Source organism: Puma concolor, chromosome F2 (genome assembly GCF_028749965.1).
Source record: "Puma concolor isolate L17-30 chromosome F2, mPumCon1.1.hap2, whole genome shotgun sequence".
Classification (NCBI taxonomy): domain Eukaryota; kingdom Metazoa; phylum Chordata; class Mammalia; order Carnivora; family Felidae; genus Puma; species Puma concolor.
Genome location: NC_141684.1, coordinates 28,848,131 through 28,867,709, shown reverse-complemented (window position 1 = coordinate 28,867,709; position 19,579 = coordinate 28,848,131). Strand labels below are relative to the sequence as shown.

General features: G+C 38.9%; 1 protein-coding gene and 1 long non-coding RNA gene across 2 annotated transcripts in view; one reads left to right on the top strand and one right to left on the bottom strand.

Annotated features, from left to right (window-relative positions):
• LOC147571891 (uncharacterized) overlaps nucleotides 1-19,579 on the top strand; it is a 207,165-nt gene that overhangs the window by 86,734 nt on the left and 100,852 nt on the right. The window lies entirely within an intron of this gene.
• LOC147571894 (uncharacterized) lies at nucleotides 4,642-17,403 on the bottom strand. The gene is made up of 5 exons (XM_086695207.1): nucleotides 17,107-17,403; nucleotides 9,559-9,669; nucleotides 7,466-7,587; nucleotides 5,767-5,859; nucleotides 4,642-4,927 (listed from the first exon to the last, which is right to left on the bottom strand). Exons 2-5 carry the CDS (start codon nucleotides 9,608-9,610, stop codon nucleotides 4,670-4,672), a joined length of 525 nt encoding a protein of 174 aa, XP_086551333.1. The 5' UTR covers nucleotides 9,611-9,669; nucleotides 17,107-17,403; the 3' UTR covers nucleotides 4,642-4,669.

Genomic DNA, 19,579 nt, shown 5'->3' with positions numbered 1-19,579 from the left:
TTTGCTTTTCTTCTTCTTTTCCTGTTCCTTTAGGACCATGGTGAGCGGAGGTTACAGAGCTATTCTGATTGGCCTCGCAGTGTCATCCACTCAATTGCTTGTAAGAAAGTAGGCTCATTGTGAGAGAAAGAGGTGGCCTGGCATGGATGGCCTGCCATTGCTGTACCTGGGAGACTTGTTCTACTCTCTGAATTTGTTCCTAACCCTGGCCACCAAGGATTTATTACAGAGCCCTGGTGGCCCCACACATGAGAATGCCCTTTAACCAGTTGGGAGCTCTCCCAGGGAGTAAGTACCATAATATTGAAGCCATTCCCTTTTACCAGTGCAGCCTCCAATCAGAAGTGCTGTTTAAAGGGGCACCTTGTGCGGGGTCGGGGGGACTGGGTGGCTCAGTTGGTTAAGCGTCCAACTGTAGCTCAGGTCATGATCTTACAGTTCATGAGTTTCAGCCTCGTGTTGGGCTCTGTGCTGACAGCTCAGAGCCTGGAGCCTGCTTCAGGTTCTGGGTCTCCCTCTTTCCCTGCTCCTCCCCTGCTCATGTTTTGTATCTCTCTGTCACTCAAAAATAAATAAACCTTAAAAAAATTAAAAATAAATAAGTAAAGGGGCACCTTGGAACCTCGAAAGACTCTATGATCAAGCAGGAAAAAGGTATAGCCATCCAAAAAAATAGGAGGGAAGGAAGTTGTCTCCCAGCCAGAGGCTGCTGGGAAAACAAAAGGCTTCTAGATAGTTCCCTCTGCCTTCAGAGCTTCTTGCAGCACCAGAGGAAATTCAGAGATACCAGTTTGATGGATGTATGCCAGTTGGTTCTGGAGGACTTTTGTCTCTGTCTTTCCTGTGCACATCTGACCCAAGCCAGTCCTCCACAGAAGGAAAGAGGCTGTTTGTTTCTCCCAGCCCTCCTCATCTTCCACATGTGCTTCTCTGCCTCATGAGTGCCCACAGCCTGAGTAAAACAGGCTAATGGCACCACAGACCAGCAGGCATTTTCACCTTGACCTTTTTCAACATGTGAACACACGAATCCAGACTAAGCTCCAGAAGAAGAAGCTGACTCCAGAAATGGCCATCCACAGCAATAAAAGCCAGGAGCCAAAGACTAGGGAGGAGCACCAAGACTTTCCACCCCCTGTCCTGGGCCCCACCATAGAAAGTCACAGAAAAGCACAGGTTGTCTTATGTCCCTAGTGAAGGTCACAATTTGGAAGCCAGTCTTAATTCTTGCTGTGACTCAGGTGAGACTGATAAACATGAAAACACATCCTTAAGCTTACAGGTCTGCTAAGAAGCAACTAGTGAAACTTCTTATTTAGATACAGCTCTTATTTACAAGATGGCTCCTTAAATCCAGAAGCCATGCAGCAAAGTGGGCCATATCCACCTATAGTTGCCCATCCCTCAGATAAGTTGAAGACATGTGAACCACCCAATAGTCTCCTAGATCTCTTAAAAACAATGATTTCTGCTAACCTGTCAGCTCCATTGAGCCAAAAGCTCCAAGTAAAACATGGCTTACACTTGGCTTCTGTCTTCAGTCATAGTATTCTGATGCCTCCATCTGAGTCAAGCCCTATGTCCGGAGATGCATTTGGCACAGAGGATGATATGAGCAGCTTTTTCTGGGAGAGAGCTTCTTGCTAGCTCCTATTTAGGGCAAAATGCTACCATTGGCCAGTCTTGCAACAATCTACAGGCCATTCCAAAAAATCGTAGGTCCTCTCTGCAGAAGAGCTGTTGTCCACCATCGTGGTGGTCCGGGACTGGCTCTGCACCAACCATAGCTTCCCACACATTGTCGGGGTCCACTGAATCTGTGAGGTCACCAGTCTGTGCTGCTGAACCTGCTGCCCTCAGTGGGAGACCTTCAGAAACTAGGCGTGGGCATGTCCCACCATCTCCATTATCTGTTGCAGAGCTGTAAGGGTCCAAACCTTCCTAGGTTCCTGCAACTCCCTGGTTATGCCTTCACCTTATTTTACGCCCGGATCAGGTTTTCAGTCTTGGCTAGAGCTGGGTTAGTAGCCAGACTGCTATGGTATGATTTCATTTGTTCCATCTAAGCATGATAGCAATAGTCCAAGGACTGTGTTTGATAATCTGAGAATAGATATTTGTATTTTTCCCTACGTCTGTTGCTCAAATTTTCCAATTTTGGCTTCTATGACATTGTCTCTTACTTTTTTTTTTTTTAATTTTTGGTTCCCAGATATCTTTTGGGACTTCTTGTCAACCTCCTACTTGGCATGTACTCCAGAAGATAGGTCTTTTCCTACCATTAGTAGACCTCAAATGTGCACTCCGTAAATACTGGACATCAGTTAAAATTCACAACTGCACTCAGATTGGCATGTGTTGAAACTGGTAACATCAGTCTCCTCCCCATCACCCATCCCCAACAGACTTCACTGACAAACCATCACATTTCAAGCCCAAGTTTAATACTCTTTCAGGATCCCTAGTTCTTGAGGCATCAGAGTCCTCCTGTGTCCAGTGCACTTTTCACTAATAGCCCCAGATCCAGTTGCTCCCCTGAGGAGCAGAGAAACTCCATTCCTAGCTTTCCTTCACTCTGGGGTTCTCACTTCTCAGTTGTCTTAAGCTGAGCCTTTGTGTTTGGTTAAACTTCCTGTTACTTCCCTTTCTCCACACTTTTAAAAGAATTTTATTCTATTTCTTAGAAAAATTTCGACAAACTAAAGAAAAATAGAAAAAAAAAAAAGAAAAACCCAAAGGTAGTTTCACCCAAACATTGCCACTTTTGTTGTTTTGAGTTATTTATAACCTGCCAGGCTTCCTCTGCATACATGTTTTTCTTAGTTGTAATTTAATCTAAATAAAATTTTTAGCCTATTTTTCTTCAAATTACAGACACTTCTTATATTACTGCATTATCTTTGTTGCCCCTTTAGTGGCTACTTCCTAGCATCATTTGCTTAACATTCATTTTTCTTTTCTAACATTTATTATTAAATTATTAATAATAATGTGATAAAGATCTTTGATCCATTAGGATTAATTCCTTAGGGTAGATGACCAGACATTGATTTACTGAGTTAAAAGGTATAGATCTATATGTAGATATGCATATACTTTACATTTCATTATATTTATGTGTCTGTATATAGGTGTATGTACATATGTATATAAATATAACTTTTCATGAGACATTGTCAAATGGATTTCCAAGAAAGAATTTATTTCCAAAAGGAGAATAAACATTTTATATAGTTTTATAGCCTATATTTTTCACTGAGTGTATCATGATCATTTTCTTACATATTTATTTTTTAAAGATGATTTTAAAAAGTGACCATCATATAAGTAGACTGTAATTTACTTAACTATCATATTATTTTGGGGCATTTGTTTCTACATTTTTTTCTGTTATAAATGATGTAAATAAATTTTTGTATGTGTCCTTGATTATTAGAATAAATTCTTGGAGAATTACTGAGACCTTTAATGATACTAAAGGATTAGAATACATTAAGGCTCTTGATGATACTAAAAATGATACTAAATAATAATGATAATGATACTAAATTGGCCTTCAAAAAGATTGAAACAATTCTTACTCCCAAGAATGAGTGGACATATTTCACTGCATTCAATTCAGAGAATTTTAATTTTTTTCTTGCCAGTGGGATAAGTGAAATTATCATTGTGTTATTGACTATAGGAGACTGAAGTTAATAGCTTCGTGGTTATAATATTTTTTTAATTTATTTTTATTTTATTTTATTTTATTGAGAGAGAGTGTGAGCAAGCAAGAAGGGCAGAGGGAGAAGGAAAGAAAGAATCTTAAGCAGGCTCTTACCTCAGTGTAGAGTCCAACGTGGGGCTCAATCCCATGACCCTGAGATCATGACCTTAGCTGAAATCAAGAGTTGGATGCTTAACTGACTAGGCCACCCAGCTGCCCCAGAGGTTATGTTATTACTTTAAAATTTTTGCTCATGTCTCTTTTCACTTTAAAATAGCGTTTTGTTTTTGTTTTTCTTATTTCTTATTGTTATAACATGCAGTCAATTAAAAGCATATGAGCATGCAAATTTAATTGGACCCTAAATACAATTGTCTAAGTAGCTGACTGTCCTCCATGTTCTTTGCCTTGTTTGCTGCAACCTGTCAGGTACAGTGGTTCATTCAAATGAGAGAACTGATAATACTTATGGCTTTAGGGGGGGCATAAAGTAACTCAGAGCATGCTACAGAGCAGAAGAAAATCCAAGAAAAAGAATAAACTATTTTTAAAAACAGAACCAGAATTGTTTTCCTGGTTGGAGATATTTGGTGGTTTTCACATATGTAAAAACTGCATTCATCACTATGGAAGATTCTCCCTTCAGGAAGTTTAGGTGGGAGGCTCCAAATTGCATTTGGAAGGTTCTAGGGTAAATAATATGAATGGAGTGAGAGCAAGAGAAGCTAAGGCAGTGCTTACTGTCAATATAGTGCAAATTTTAATTGTGTGTCACAGTGGGTTTTGGTTCTTTTATGCCCAGGACCCAGTCCCGGTTCTCCAACTTACTGCTAAAAAGGGGTAACTTGAACATGCCTGGTTAGCTGTGGATGCTAGTGCCAGGGCAAGCTCTCAGAAAGCAGCAATAGTAGTACCAGCCAGATCACCATTGGCCTGCCAATTTTTTTATTTGTTATTTTTTTATATGCCAGGATCATGCAACCCAAGAAAGTCTCCTGTTGTATTCTGTGATATTTCCTTGCTCACCCCGTAGGCATTTTGGAACTTCAGGTGTTCTGCTACCATCAGCAGATATGCTGCTCTGGACTTAGGGATACACTGAGAAGCACCAGTGGGCCACCTTGAAGATGTCATTGCTGTGAATTCATGACACATGTCACAGATGTCTCTTGCAAGGCTTGCTGATTCCTGGATGCCATACCAAGAATCTTGCTCAGTCTGTGGATGAGTTGTGAGGCAAAGAGCAAGAGAGTTTGTCATTAAATGATTGAACTTCATTGGGTTTACTTGGAGGATAAGCGCCCTCAAGTCAGCCTCTGCCAATAGATCATGGAGATAAAGCCCTTTAAAGAAACAGCTTACATTACTTATTGTTTCTACTCATCCTAGAAGTGTTTGTCTCCTAAAAGTATGGTCTTTGGCTTAGGCCTAAGGGATTGGAGACAAAATTTTATATACTAGGAGACTTAAATTTTCTCTTCGTGTAGTTTTTTTCTTTTTCCCATCGATACATGTTAGGAATGTTATACAAACAACAGGTAAAATTTTAAGCAGAATAAGTACCTAAACCTTAATATTTGTATGGAGGCTCGGCTGAGGAGAACTTTTCCTCAGTGCATTAACCAGGATGATATTGTTTAATGCACACAAGTTTAAAACTAGATGTGGCTATTGCTTAAATGGCTGTAGTGAGAAGGGGATCTTCTTCTTCTTTTTTAAAAATATTTATTTATTTTTGGGAGAGTGCAAACAGGGGAAGGGCAGAGAGAGAGGGACAGAGGATCCAAAGCGGGTTCTCTGCTGACAGGCTGACAGCAGTGAGCCCGATGTGGGCTTGAATTCACGAACCGTGAGATCATGACCTGAGCTGAAGTCCAATGCTCAATGGACTGAATGAGCCACGCAGGTGCCCCAGAAGGGGACCTTTTATGAGCAATTGTTTTCTAACTCCTTTTACTCTGGAATGTAGGAAAGAACCCCTATTTTACAGATTAGTAAGGTAAAATCAGTCAAGTTAAGCTGCTTTTTCAGAGACATGTAGCTACTAAGTGACTTACCTGAGATTTGATTCCAGATATACTTGGCTCCAAATTTATCTCAAGTAGATTTGGCTCCCTTCTAGGTGCACGAAAGCATAGAGTGTCCAGTAACTAGGCAGAAAGAGGACTTTTAGTGAGGGTCAGTGACAAACTAGAGGGCAGCTTGTGAGGCCCAGAAACCCTTACTCCTCCCCCATCCGACTGCCCAGGTGATACACAAATTTCACCTTTATCTAGATGCCCCTAGGGAAGGGAAGTTTAGTGGAGGGGAGAAATAGCCCCGAGAGGGAGTTTCAACTCTGACTTGAGAGAGTATTTACCGGTGAAAAAAACTGCTTTGAATGGGAAGACACTGAGTTATTTTACTAGGTAAATTTACATCTTCAGTAGAATAGGTTAGAAGGTAAGATAGATTCAGAGGAAAACTAGAGCTAGATATTTCTTTCCTATGTATGAGTTCTAGTGTATAAATTTCAACCTCACTATAAATGTGTGTTATATGTGCTTTTCAAGTAGCTGGAACTGTATTTATTCTGGTTGAATAATATATCTTGACAATAATAATTTTTCTTATGAACCTAAGACTCATAATTCCATCTGCCCCCTCTACATATTCTGCTGGAACTTTCCATATATCAGAAATTCAACACGTCTAGCAGTGAAGTTATTATTTCTACCTCAACTGGCCTTTTCCTTGTAGGCATTATCTTGATAAGTTGCATTTAGGTAGGTTTGAAACACTGTTTATTTTGAGACAGAGCAAGTGCACAAACACAGCAAGGGCACTAAGAGAGGGCTCTGGAGACAGAATCCCAAGCAGGCTCCACCCTGTCAACACACAGCCTGATGCAGGGCTCCATCTCATGAACCATGAGGTCATGACCTGAGCCAAAATCAAGAGTTGGACACTTAACCGACTGAGTCACCCAGGTGCCCCTCTGATCCTTTTTAAAAAAAATTGAGACTCAATTGACCTATAACATTACTACAGCTTCAGGCATATAATATAATGATTCAATATTTGTACCTATTGCAATATTGCCTGATCTAAACTCGACTCATTTTTGCCCGATCTTATCATTCTCAAAGAAAATCTGAGACGAATTAATACAAATATGTATTCCTGAAGTTATTATGAACTCAAAATCAATTTTAATGTACCAGGTAGAACTGTTTGTCTTTTCAAATAATTCGTATCTTTTTAAAAAAAAAAATTTTTTTTTCAACGTTTATTTATTTGTTTGGGACAGAGAGAGACAGAGCATGAACGGGGGAGGGGCAGAGAGAGAGGGAGACACAGAATCGGAAACAGGCTCCAGGCTCTGAGCCATCAGCCCAGAGCCTGACGCGGGGCTCGGACTCACGGACTGCGAGATCGTGACCTGGCTGAAGTCGGACGCTTAACCGACTGCGCCACGCAGGCGCCCCTCAAATAATTCGTATCTTAAGTGACTCTTTCAAATGTATTGTTTATAATTTTATACTTTGTTAATTGAGAGAAAAATATTTAGTAGTTCATCTCATGTATGTCTGTCTTGATTTTGCTGCACACCTATTAGTACTTCCTGGCTCCTTAGGAAATGCCAACACATACCTTTCCAAACACACTTCTGGATTTTCCTACTGAAAGTAAGTGTGTTTTTAGTTCTTATTTTCTTTAATTAAGTCTCTATAACGCAGTGCTGAAGAGTATGGGCTTTGAGTCAATCATTCTTACCTCAGTCACTTTACTTTCTAAAGCTGAGAAAATGGATAAGTTTTTATTTTTCTGAGTTGATTTCCTCAGGGTTGTCATGCAGATCAGATGAGCCAACATATGCCAAAGCAGTTTGTAGGATGCTGAGCACAGAGTGACACAAATACAGCTATCAGTTATACCTCTCTTGAAATATAACTAACTGGAAAATCTGAATGGTTTGTTCTCTATCAAAACCAAATAGAAAGGATCCTGGGCAGAGTATTTATGGGTGAACATTTAATTCTATGTTCTCAGTTTTCTTGCCTCTGACTTGGAATAAAATGAAATAACCTGAATCTGATGTCAACATAGAAAAATTTGTGATCATTGAATGATAACTGAATGTTAGAGCTGGAAGTTCCATTACAATTGATCTAGGACAATCTCTTTTCCTTAAAAATAAAGCATCTGAGACTAGAGAGGTAAAGCAATTTGTTCATGGTTATACACTAAGGAACAGCAAGGTAAGAGGCTCCCCTTTGGGTCATTCTCATAAAGAAACATGACTCACAACTTTTTTCCTCTTTAACCTACGATTGCAGCACACTTATCTAGTAGAGGAAACTATGTTTTTCAAATGAGTTGGTATCTATACAATATCTATGCAATATTTAAAATATTAAGGACTCATAAAGGTAAATGAAATATTTTACAGAACACAACTCCACAACTAATTTATTTATATTCTTTATTTCCTAATACAATGGAGGTGTATCAGGTTGGATGAGTTTATCTGTAACTAGTTTGACTCTGATTAATTTATATGGTACCCAGTTTAAGCACTCCCACTCTCTGCTCTCTGAGGGCTTAGTGTCAGGAACAGAGGCTGGCATTAAAGTCAGAGCAGATGTGCGATCACTTCCTCCCCTCTAGCTTGGCTTGAGCTGCTCGTATAATCACTAGTCTACTGTAACGCTCAATTTTTGGATCACTGCCTTAAAAAGTAATAACATTCTGAATGAGACTCTGGTTCAGAAATCCTTTCCCAGATGGTGTTATCCTTCTTGTATTTCCTTGACTGGAAATTCTGGGAGGAGCAGACAGGTTGGATGGGCGTGTAGTTAATATAATTCCTCTTCTTTGTGTGGAATTTGCTCTGTCCATAAGGAAGTCTGCCTATTGGTAACTTACATCTTGTACATAACATTTGTTATGTGGGTCCAACCTTATTTCCTTTTCTGGGTGTATAATACCTATTTCTCAACAGGGGTGGCTATTCATTGTGTGTGTTCTTTTTATTTTTCTGAGTCTCCCAGGAAAGTTTAAGCAAGCAGCAAATTCTGAAATAGGTTTTACCAAAGTTTAAACATGTTAATGGTTCACAGCATCTTAACTTGGTGGAGCAATGTTTTTTCATTCTAGCTGAGTGGATTCTGAGGAGTCTTCTTAGAGTTTCCAGTTTGACTCCTCTGTTGTCATTTGACATTGCTATTTCTATTTATTATGCTTTAAAAGAAAGGGATGCAAATTTATGACAGAAACTGTGGACAGTACTCTGGAGAAGCCACACAAAGTCATATAAAAGCCAAAATGATGAGTTGTAAACAGGGCATTAAAAAACCTAAGAGTAAGCCTATTTGAATTAGGGACAGAATGAAGACATGTTTTAGCCATTTTAATTTATGAAGAGAAATCCTGCCACTTTCACATTGGAAGGTGATTCAAATAACGTGGAAATAGATGAAGGTCACTCATTTGAACAATAAGAATAGTCAAATTTTTGAGAGAAAGATGCACTAGGATTTTTTTTTAAACCATATTCTGTTCCAGTAGGAACTAGCTTGTTTCCATCTTGATGAAGTGCCTCCAACCTTTTACTGAGTTTCTTCTATAGCAGGAACTCTGGATCAGAAATGAGATCAGATTTTTAAGTTGCCACTAAGTGAACATCATTTAGCATTTTCATTCTTCTAAGAGAGCTCATCAAGTAATTGCCCTCTAATAGCAGGCGAGCAGGATGACGAACAGGATAAGGCATCATGAAGCTAATGAAACTTTAAAATGGTCTCCATTTTCCATCGATTGGGAAAAGCATATTAGAGCAATGACACACACCATAGAAAATGACACACCTCTGAAAAGACCTGCAGAAAGCAAGATGCGTCTTCTGGTTTCCCAAAGCATGGCAGTGGCTTGACTTGACAAATTCAAAGGCCAAAAGTCAGAAATTAAGATCCCTGTAACTGAAAAGAACGGAGCTTGTCTTTAAGTAAGCATCTGCATAAAGATGTCTATGAAACTTTCACTAAAGCTATCTCCTTTTAGGTACTGTATCAAGACTACATATTTCTGAATCTTTCCCAGATGAATTTTCTTAACTCTAACTTCTAGTCCTAAAAAATACTTAAGTTTTTTTTATTAACTTGTTTTATTGTTTTTTAAATTTACATTCAAATTAGTTAGCATATACTGCAACGATGATTTCAGGAGTAGATTCCTTAGTACCCCTTACCCATTTAGCCCATCCCCCCTCCCACAACCCCTCCAGTAACCCTCAGTTTGTTCTCCATATTTATGAGTCTCTTCTGTTTTGTCCCCCTCCCTGTTTTTATACTATTTTTGTTTCCCTTCCCTTATGTTCATCTGTTTTGTCTCTTAAAATCCTCATATGAGTGAAGTCATATGATTTTTGTCTTTCTCTGACTAATTTCACTTAGCATAATACCCTCCAGTTCCATCCATGTAGTTGCAAATGGCAAGGTTTCATTCTTTTTGATTGCCGAGTAATACTCCATTGTATATATATACCACATCTTCTTTATCCATTCATCCGTCGATGGACATTCGGGCTCTTTCCATACTTTGGCTATTGTTTATAGTGCTGCTATAAACATGGGAGTGCATGTGTCCCTTCAAAACAGCACACCTGTATCCTTTGGATAATGCCTAGTAGTGCAATTGCTGGGTGTAGGGTAGTTCTATTTTTAATTTTTCGAGGAACCTCCTTACTGTTCTCCAGAGTGGCTGCACCAGCTTGCATTCCCAATAATGCAAAAGAGATCCTCTATCTCTGCATCCTCGCCAACATCTGTTGTTGCCTGGGTTGTTAATGTTAGCCATTCTGACGGGTGTAAGGTGGTATCTTATTGTGGTTTTGATTTGTATTTGCCTGATGATGAACGATGTTGAATATTTTTTCATGTGTCGGTTGGCCATCTGGATGTCTTCTTTGGAGAAATGTCTATTCATGTCTTTTGCCCATTTCTTCAATGGATTATTTGTTTTCTGGGTGTTGAGTTTGATAAGTTCTTTAGAGATTTTGGATACTAACCCTTCATCTGATATGTCGTTTGCAAATATCTTCTCCTATTCTGTTGGTTGCCTTTTAGTTTTCCTGATTGTTTCCTTCGCTGTGCAGAAGCTTTTTATTTTGAGGACCCAGTAGTTCATTCTTGCTTTTGTTTCCCTTGCCTCTGGAGACGTGTTAAGTAAGAAGTTGCTGTGGCCAAGATCAAAGAGATTTTTGCCTGCTTTCTCCTCAAGGATTTTGATGGCTTCTTGTCTTACATTTAGGTCTTTCATCCATTTTGAGGTTTTTTTTGTGCATGGTGTAAGAAAGTGGTCCAAGGTCATTTTTTCTGCATGTCACTGTCCATTTTTCTCAGCACCACTTGCTGAAGGGACTGTCTTTGTTCCATTGGATATTCTTTCCTGCTTTGTCAAAGATTAGTTGGCCATACGTTTGTGGGTCCATTTCTGGGTTCTCCATTCTGTTCCATTGATCTGAGTGTCTATTCTTGTGCCAGTACCATACTGTCTTGATGATTACAGCTTTGTAGTATAGCTTGAAGTCTGGGATTGTGATGCCTCCAGCTTTGGTTTTCTCTTTCAAGATTGCTTTGTCTATTTGGGGTCTTTTCTGGTTCCATACAAATTTTAGGATTATTTGTTCTAGCTCTGTGAAGAATGTTGGTGTTATTCTGATAGGGATTGCATTGAATATGTAGATTGCTTTAGGTATTATCAACATTTTAACAATATTTGTTCTTCCTATCCAGGAGCATGGAATCTTTTTCCATTTGTTTGTGTTTTCTTCAATTTCTTTCAATAGTTTTCAGTGTATAGATTTTTTCACCTCTTTGGTTAGATTTATTCCTAGGTATTTTATGATTTTTTGTGCAACTGTAAATGGGATCGATTCTTTGATTTCTCTGTCACTTCATTTTCTTTCTGTTGCTTCATTGGTGTATAGGAATGCAACTGATTTCTGTGCGTTGATTTTATATCCTGCAACTTTGCCGAATTCATGAATCAATTATAGCAGTTTTTTTGGTGGAATCTTTTGGGTTTTCCATATACAGTATTATGTCATCTGCGAAGAGTAAAAGTTTGACCTCCTTCTGGCCAATTTGGATGCCTTTTATTTCTTTGTGTTGTCTGATTACAGAGGCTAAGACTTCCAATACTATGTTGAATAACAGTAGCGAGAGTGAACATCCCTGTCTTCTTCCTGACCTTAGGGGTAAAGCTCTCAGTTTCTCCCCATTGAGGATGATATTAGCGTTGGGTCATTCATATATGGCTTTTATGATCTCGAGGTATGCTCTTTCTATCCCTACTTTCTTGAGGGTTTTTATCAAGAAAGGATGCTGTATTTTGTCAAATGTTTTCTCTGCATCTATTGAGAAGATCATATGGTTTTTGTCCTTTCTTTTATTGATGTGATGAATCACATTAATTGTTTTGTGGATATTGAACCAGCTCTGCATCCTAGGTATAAATCCCACTTGGTCATGGTGAATAATTTTTTTAATGTATTGTTGGAACGAGTTGGCTAATATCTTGTTGAGGATTTTTACATCCATGTTCATCAGGGAAATTGGTCTATAGTTCCCCTTTTTAGTGGTGTCTCTGTCTGGTTTTGGAATCGAGGTAATGCTGGCTTCATAGAAAGAGTTTGGAAATTTTCCTTTGGTTTCTATTTTTTGGCACAGCTTCAAGAGCATACATGTTAACTCTTCCGTAAATGTTTGGTAAAATTCCCCTGAAAAGCCATCTGGCCCTGGACTCTTGTTTTTTGGCAGATTTTTGATTACTAATTCGATTTCCTTACTGGTTATGGGTCTGTTCAAATTTTCTATTTCTTCCTGTTTCAGTTTTGGTAGTGTATATATTTCTAGGAATTTGTCCATTTCTTCCAGATTGTCCATTTTATTGGCATATAATTGCTCATAATATTCTCTTATTATTGTTTTTATTTTTGTTGTGTTGGTTGTGATCTCTCCTCTTTCATTCTTGATTTTATTTATTTGGGTCCTTTCCTTTTTCTTTTTGATCAAACTGGCTAGTGATTTATCAATTTTGTTAATTATTTCAAAGAACCAGCTTCTGGTTTGTTCTACTGTGTTTTTGGTTTTGGTAGCATTAATTTCTGCTCTAATCTTTATTATTTCCTGTCTTCTTCTGGTTTGGGGTTTTATTTGCTGTTCTTTTTCCAGCTCCTTAAGGCATAAGGTTAGGTTGTGTATCTTAGATAGATACTTTCTTTAGGAAGGCCTGGATTGCTATATACTTTCCTCTTATGACCACCTTTGCTACGTCCCAGGGGTTTTGGGTTGTGGTGTTATCATTTTCTTTTTTTTTTTAATGTTTATTCATTTTTGAGAGGCAGAGTGAGACAGAGCATGAGTGGGAAGGGGCAGAGAGAGGGAGACACAGAATCTGAAGCAGGCTCCAGGCTCTGAGCTTTCAGCACAGAACCCAACGCAGGGTTCGAACTCACGAACTGCAAGATCATGACCTGAGCTGAAGTCAGACACTCAACCGACTGAGCCACTCAGGTGCCCCTGGTGTTAACATTTTCATTGACTTCCATATACTTTTTAATTTCATCTTTAACTTCTTGGTTAGCCCATTCATTCTGTAGTAGGATGTTCTTCAGTCTCCAATATTTTTTACCTTTCAAATTTTTTCTTGTGGTTGATTTCGAGTTTCATAGCATTGTGACCTGAAAATATGCATGGTATGATCTCTATCTTTTTGTACTTAATTAAGGTTGATTTGTGTCCCAGTATATGGTCTATTCTGGAGAACGTTCCATGTGCACTGGAGAAAAATGTATATTCTGCTGCTTTAGGATGAAATGTTCTGAATATATCTGTTAAGTCCATCTGGTCCAGTGTGTCATTCAAAGCCATTGTTTCCTTATTGATTTTTTGATTAGATGATCTGTCCATTGCTGTGAGTGGGGTGTTGAAGTCTCCTACTCTTATGGTATTACTATCAATGAGTTTCTTTACATTTGTGATTAATTGATTTATATATTTGGGTGTCACCACATTTGGCGCATAAATGTTTACAATTGTTAGGTCTTCTTTGTGGATAGACCCCTTGATTATGATATAATGCCCTTCTGCATCTCTTGATACAGTCTTTATTTTAAAGTCTAGATTGTCTGATATAAGTATGGCTACTCTGGCTTTCTTTTGTTGACCATTAGCATGATAGATGGTTCTCCATCCCCTTACTTTCAATGTGAAGGTGTCTTTAGGTCTAAAGTGGGTCTATTGTCAACAGCATATAGATGGATCTTGTTTTCTTATCCATTCTGTAACCCTATGTCTTTTGATTGGAGCATTGAGTCCATTGACATTCAGAGTGAGTACTGAAAGATATGAATTTATTGCCATTATGTTGCTTGTAGAGTTGGAGTTTCTGGTGGTGGTTTCTGGTACTTTCTAACATTTGTTGCTTTTGGTCTTTATTTATTTGTTTTTTATTTTTATTTTTTTTATCTTTTCACCCCTCAGAGAGTCCCCCATAAAATTTCTTGCAAGGCTGATTTAGTGGTCACAAACTCCTTTAATTTTTGTTTGTCTGGGAAACTTTTAATCTCTCCTTCTATTTTGAATGACAGCCTTGCTGGATAAAGAATTCTTGGCTGTATATTTTTCTGATTCAGCACATTGAATATATCCTGCCACTCCTTTCTGGCCTGCCAAGTTTCTGTGGATAGGTCTGCTGCAAACCTGATCTGTCTTCCCTTGTAGGTTAGGGACTCTTTTTTTCCCTTGCTGCTTTCATGATTCTCTCCTTGCCTGAGTATTTTGTGAATTTGACTATGATATGCCTTGTTGATGGTCGGTTTTTGTTGAATCCAATGGGGGTCTTCTGTGCTTCTTGGATTTTGATGTCTGTGTCTTTCCCCAGGTTAGGAAAGTTTTCCACTATGACTTGCTCACATAACCCTCTACCCCTATTTCTCTCTCTTCCTCTTCTGGGACCCCTATGATTCTGATGTTGTTCCTTTTTAATGAGTCACTGATTTCTCTAATTCTTAAATCGTGCTCTTTTGCCTTAATTTCCCTCTTTTCTTCTGCTTCATTATTCTCTATAAGTTTGTCTTCTATATCACTGATTCTCTGTTCTGCCTCATCCATCCTTGCCGCTGCTGCATACATCCGTGATTGCAGCTCAGTTATAGCATTTTTAACTTCATTTTTACTATTTTTACTTTTTTTTTTATCTCTGCAGAAAGGGATTCTAATCTATTTTTGACTCCAGCTAGTATTCTTATTATCGTGATTCTAAATTCTGGTTCAGACATCTTGCTTGTATCTGCGTGGGTTAAATCCCTGGCTGTCGTTTCTTCGTGCTCTTTCTTTTGGGGTGAATTCCTTTGTTTTGTCATTTTGAAGGGAGAAAAGGAATTAATGAGGTAGAAAAATAAAAATTAAAAAATATTAAAATTAAAAAATATTAGAATTAAAAAACTTAAAAAACACACACACACACATACAAATCTAATAAATGATGCTAGATCCTAGATGTGTTTTGGTCTGGGTGTTGAAAGTAGTTTGACAGATCAGAGAGAAAAAGGGGGGGAAAGGAAGTCATTTGAGAATTTGAAAAAACGAATACACTAAAGTAGACTAAAATGAGATGATGGGAGTAAAATAGAATTTGAAAAAAATTTACACAAAAGTAAAGAATATAGCAGGAAAAAATTAAAGAAAAATATTTTTAATAAAAATTAAAAATAAAAGTGAATTTTTTTCTTTTTCTGTATTCAAGAAAAAGAAAAGAAATGAAAAATAAAAGAAAAAAAAGAAATCCTTTGAAAATTTGAAAAAGTGAATACACTGTAGTAGACTAACATAAAATGATGGAAGTAAAATAGAATTTTAAAAAATTTACATAAAAGCAAATAATATAGTGAAAAAATTAAAGAAAAATATTTTTAATAGAAATTGAAAGTAAAAATGATGTTTTTCACTTTTTGCATTCAAGAAAAACAAAAGAAACAAAAAAGAAAAAAGAAAAAGAAAAAAGAAAACAAGGAAATCATTTGAACATTTGAAAAGGTAAATACACTGAAGTAGACTAAAATAGAATGGTGGAAGTAAGATAGAATTTGAAAAAAATTACACAAAATTTAAACATATAGTAAAAAAATTAAAGAAAAATATTTTTTAATAAAAATTGAAAATAAAAGTGAATTTTTATGTATTCAAGAAAAAGAATAGTGTGAAAGAGAAAAAAAAGAGAAACAAATAAAGAAAATTGAATAGATGGACCTGCTAATGGATTGAAATAGGACTGAAATTACTTTGTTTTCCCCTAGAAGTCAGACTATGTAGAGCTTTATAGTCCATAAACTAAGTAGGCGGTGAGACCTGTGTTCTTGAAGAGCGAGGTTGGCCCACTTGGGCGGGGCTCAGTGTAACAGGTCCGTTCTCCACTAGATGGCGCTGCTAGCCCACTGGGGTGGACTGCTGCAGAGCTTGTAGGTGCGTATGCGCATGTGCAGGAATGGTGAAAATGTCGTCACCCAGTTGCCCAGTCTCTAGTATGGGAACTCCTTTCTCTCAGATCAACAATTTTGCACCCGTTCTCTGTCTTCAGCTTTTGTCCACACCCCGCTTCTTCACTATCTGTGACCAAGCCCCAGGTAGTACCCCTCTCCTGAGTCTTGTCTTAGATGCGGCTATTTTTCCTGGCCCCCTACTTCTGAAGGACTGCGGCTTTGACCCGTTCCGCCCCTCTGTGGGAGGGTGTCACCAAGCAATGGCCGAATGCAGGCTGCACCTACGAACGCCTGCTGGACCCTGCTGCTGCCATTGAGACTGCGGCCAGGTGCCAGCCTGCCCCAGAAAAAGTTCGTGAGATATTGTAGCAGCAGCTTTTCAGGGATTATGGAAAATCACAATACGCATCTGGCACCAGGCTTCACACTTAACGACCTTGTTCCAGCACCAGCGAATGTGGCCGTTTTCTGGGGTCTACTGGGACCAGGTGGCTACAGTCTCTACGAAATGCCCTTCCAGCAGTGGAACTTCTTTTCCCCGTGCGGCTCGAGAACCTCCCGGACCCCACTCTGCTCCTGGGGATTTGCCCTTCCCACCAGAGCACTGCCAGGTATCGAGCTGCGGAGCTGCAGACTTTGCGCTCCCCTTGTTTACAGTCTTGGAATTTAAACCCTCTCCTTTCTCCTTTCTCCCTTTTTAGTTTAGTCCCTGCGGCTGTTTCCAACTTTCCACTTTCTCTCCAGCTGCTTTTGGGGAGGGGTGCTTTTCCTGTATTCTCCCCCGCCCAGTCTCCGTCCTCTCTCCGCCTGCAAAGGCAGCTCCCTGCCACCGCCAGCTTCTCTCTCCCCACGTTCACCTCTCTGAGCCACATACCTGCTGAATTCTGTGGTTCAGGTTGTGCAAATTGTTGTGTTAATCCTCCAATCAGTTTTCTAGGTGTGTAGGATGGTTTAGTGTTGGTCTGGCTGTATTTCACAGACGTGAGACACACAAAAAACTTCCATGCCTTTCTGCCATCTTGGCTCCTCCCAAATACTTAAGTTTTATTAAGGGTGGAAGGACACTTTTTTAGATTAGGTTGACCCAAAATCAGAGCCTGAGAAAAGGAAATAATTACATATGTTACATTTGGGAGTTGATCCCAGAAAGCACACAAGAAGGTGTGGGGAAATTAAGAGAGCAAAAGGAGAAAGCCAATGAAGCAAGCATGAGTGAGTGGGTTACCAATGTGGACACCTGGGATTCAGTTTCTCCGGGGCTCTTCTGAAAAACCATGAAGGACTTCAGCATTGTCTCACCAATGGAAGGGGAAACTGGGTTATTTGTCTATCAACTCTCATCCCTCATTGGTGTAGGGTTACCTGGTGTCTTGGGCTACCTTACAAGTAAATCGAACCAGCTCTTGTGGTACTTGAAAAAGCTCTCCAACAGAGAAACAGAATCACACTTGACAGCACCTTCCTCATGACCTCATAACCTCCCCAGCACCCCAGATCTCCAAACACCATCACATAGGGGTTTAGGTTTCAACATATGAATTTTTTTTGTTGAGGGGGGTCAGAATCATTCTACAGCATTCTCTGTATGCTCTGTACTCCCTGGATGTCCCAAATGTGTGACCTCACATACAAAATATTTATTTCATTTCCGCACCCCCCCCCCCCCAGATCTTAACATGTTCCAGCATCAACTCTGATGTCTAAAGTCTGAAGTCTTATTTAAATTTTGTCTAAATTAGCTATGGGAAGACTTAGATATGACTTGAGATATGCTTTTTCTTGAGCAAATTTATTCTCCTGCTGTGGACCTTTGAAACCACACAAGTTACATGCTTCCAGAATGTACTGGTGGGACAGACATAGGATAGACATTCCTGTTCCAAAAGGGAGAAGTAGGAAAGAAGTGTTAAATTAATTTTAGAAGGAAGCTATTGCCCTGAGGTGGTTTTAATGCCTTAGTAGCTTACATAAGCAAACCAAAACCTAAACCTGGAACACCTCATGTTTAAGAAACTGCAACCTAAAGACAACCAGTTACAAGCAGCCAACTAGACTTTCCCAAATAAGGCAACTGCTTAAGCTATAGCCAGTTAAATAATTTTCTTGCTTTGCTTTGTTTCTTTATCTTCTCTATACAACATTTTCTGCTAGCTCCTGTTGGTGGAGCAGTCCTAACCACTTCCAGTTTAGTGATATTGGATTTAAACTGTTTTTTTGTTGTTGTTGTTAAAATAAACTCTTGCCATATCAATATGGCTCAGTTTATCACTCAACAGAAGAAAGGAATGACAGGTCCCAAGCAAGCCCAAAGCCTAATGAGGCAAATTTCATCAGACCATAATGCTCAAAAAGAATGCTCTTTGACTCAGAGTTCAGCTTCTCAAATGCGCAGGGGGTAGCAATCCACTCACACATCTTGGTGAGCCCCACTCATGCCAAGGCTCTCTGCTGGAATGTAGTGGCTTTGTCAGATGACACTGTCCTTTAAAACCTAGGTGAAGGCGTCATTGATTCCTCAAAACTATCAAATCCCAAGATGAATTAATTATCTTTATTCTCAAACATTCCTTTGTTTGTATTTCTTATCTGAGGGAATGACACAATCCAGTTGCCAAAAATAGTCATAATGGATTCTTCCCTCTTGACACCTCCCACATTCCAGGTCACAAAATTATATAAATTTTGGGAGGATGTTGGTATTCCCTTACTAGTACATCCCTTATTTTTTAGTGAAGGAAATGTCATTCAGACCTTCCCAAAAAACATAGATGTTGGCCTTCTGATTTCATTCTGACTTGCTTACCCCTCCATTCCTTCTGATCTTTTCCTTATTACTTTGCCAGGGCAGTTCTGCATCTCACTTTTGGTGACTGCAGGCTATCATCATATTGAGTCTCTAGGGACATAATAATATCAAGGGAGAGTACTCCCATACCAATAAACCTCACCTCCCCAGTCCTACACCCTAACTATTCAAATCCATGTCCCCATTTCTTGCTAGTATGTATTTGCCAGATGCTACAGCTTTTTTTGGTGGATAAGCTATTTATTCACATAGGACTATGCTTGTCTGCTCAGGATATGCTAGTTATTGATCTATAGCATATACTCTAAACCAGAGTAAAATGGGTTTTGGGAGCCTGAAAGATATTTATATATATTACAAGTTTGTGTTGTCCTCCAAGGGACTACAAAACATAAACAGATATATGGTATATCTGCGGCACTAAAATTTAATCAGGGGGGTTAGTAAGGGAAAAATATCTAAGAAGGTCCTTAGGTAGATGATAATGAAAAAAGATTGAGAAATTTTTGTCTCGGTGCTACAACTATGTTCTGCAACCTTG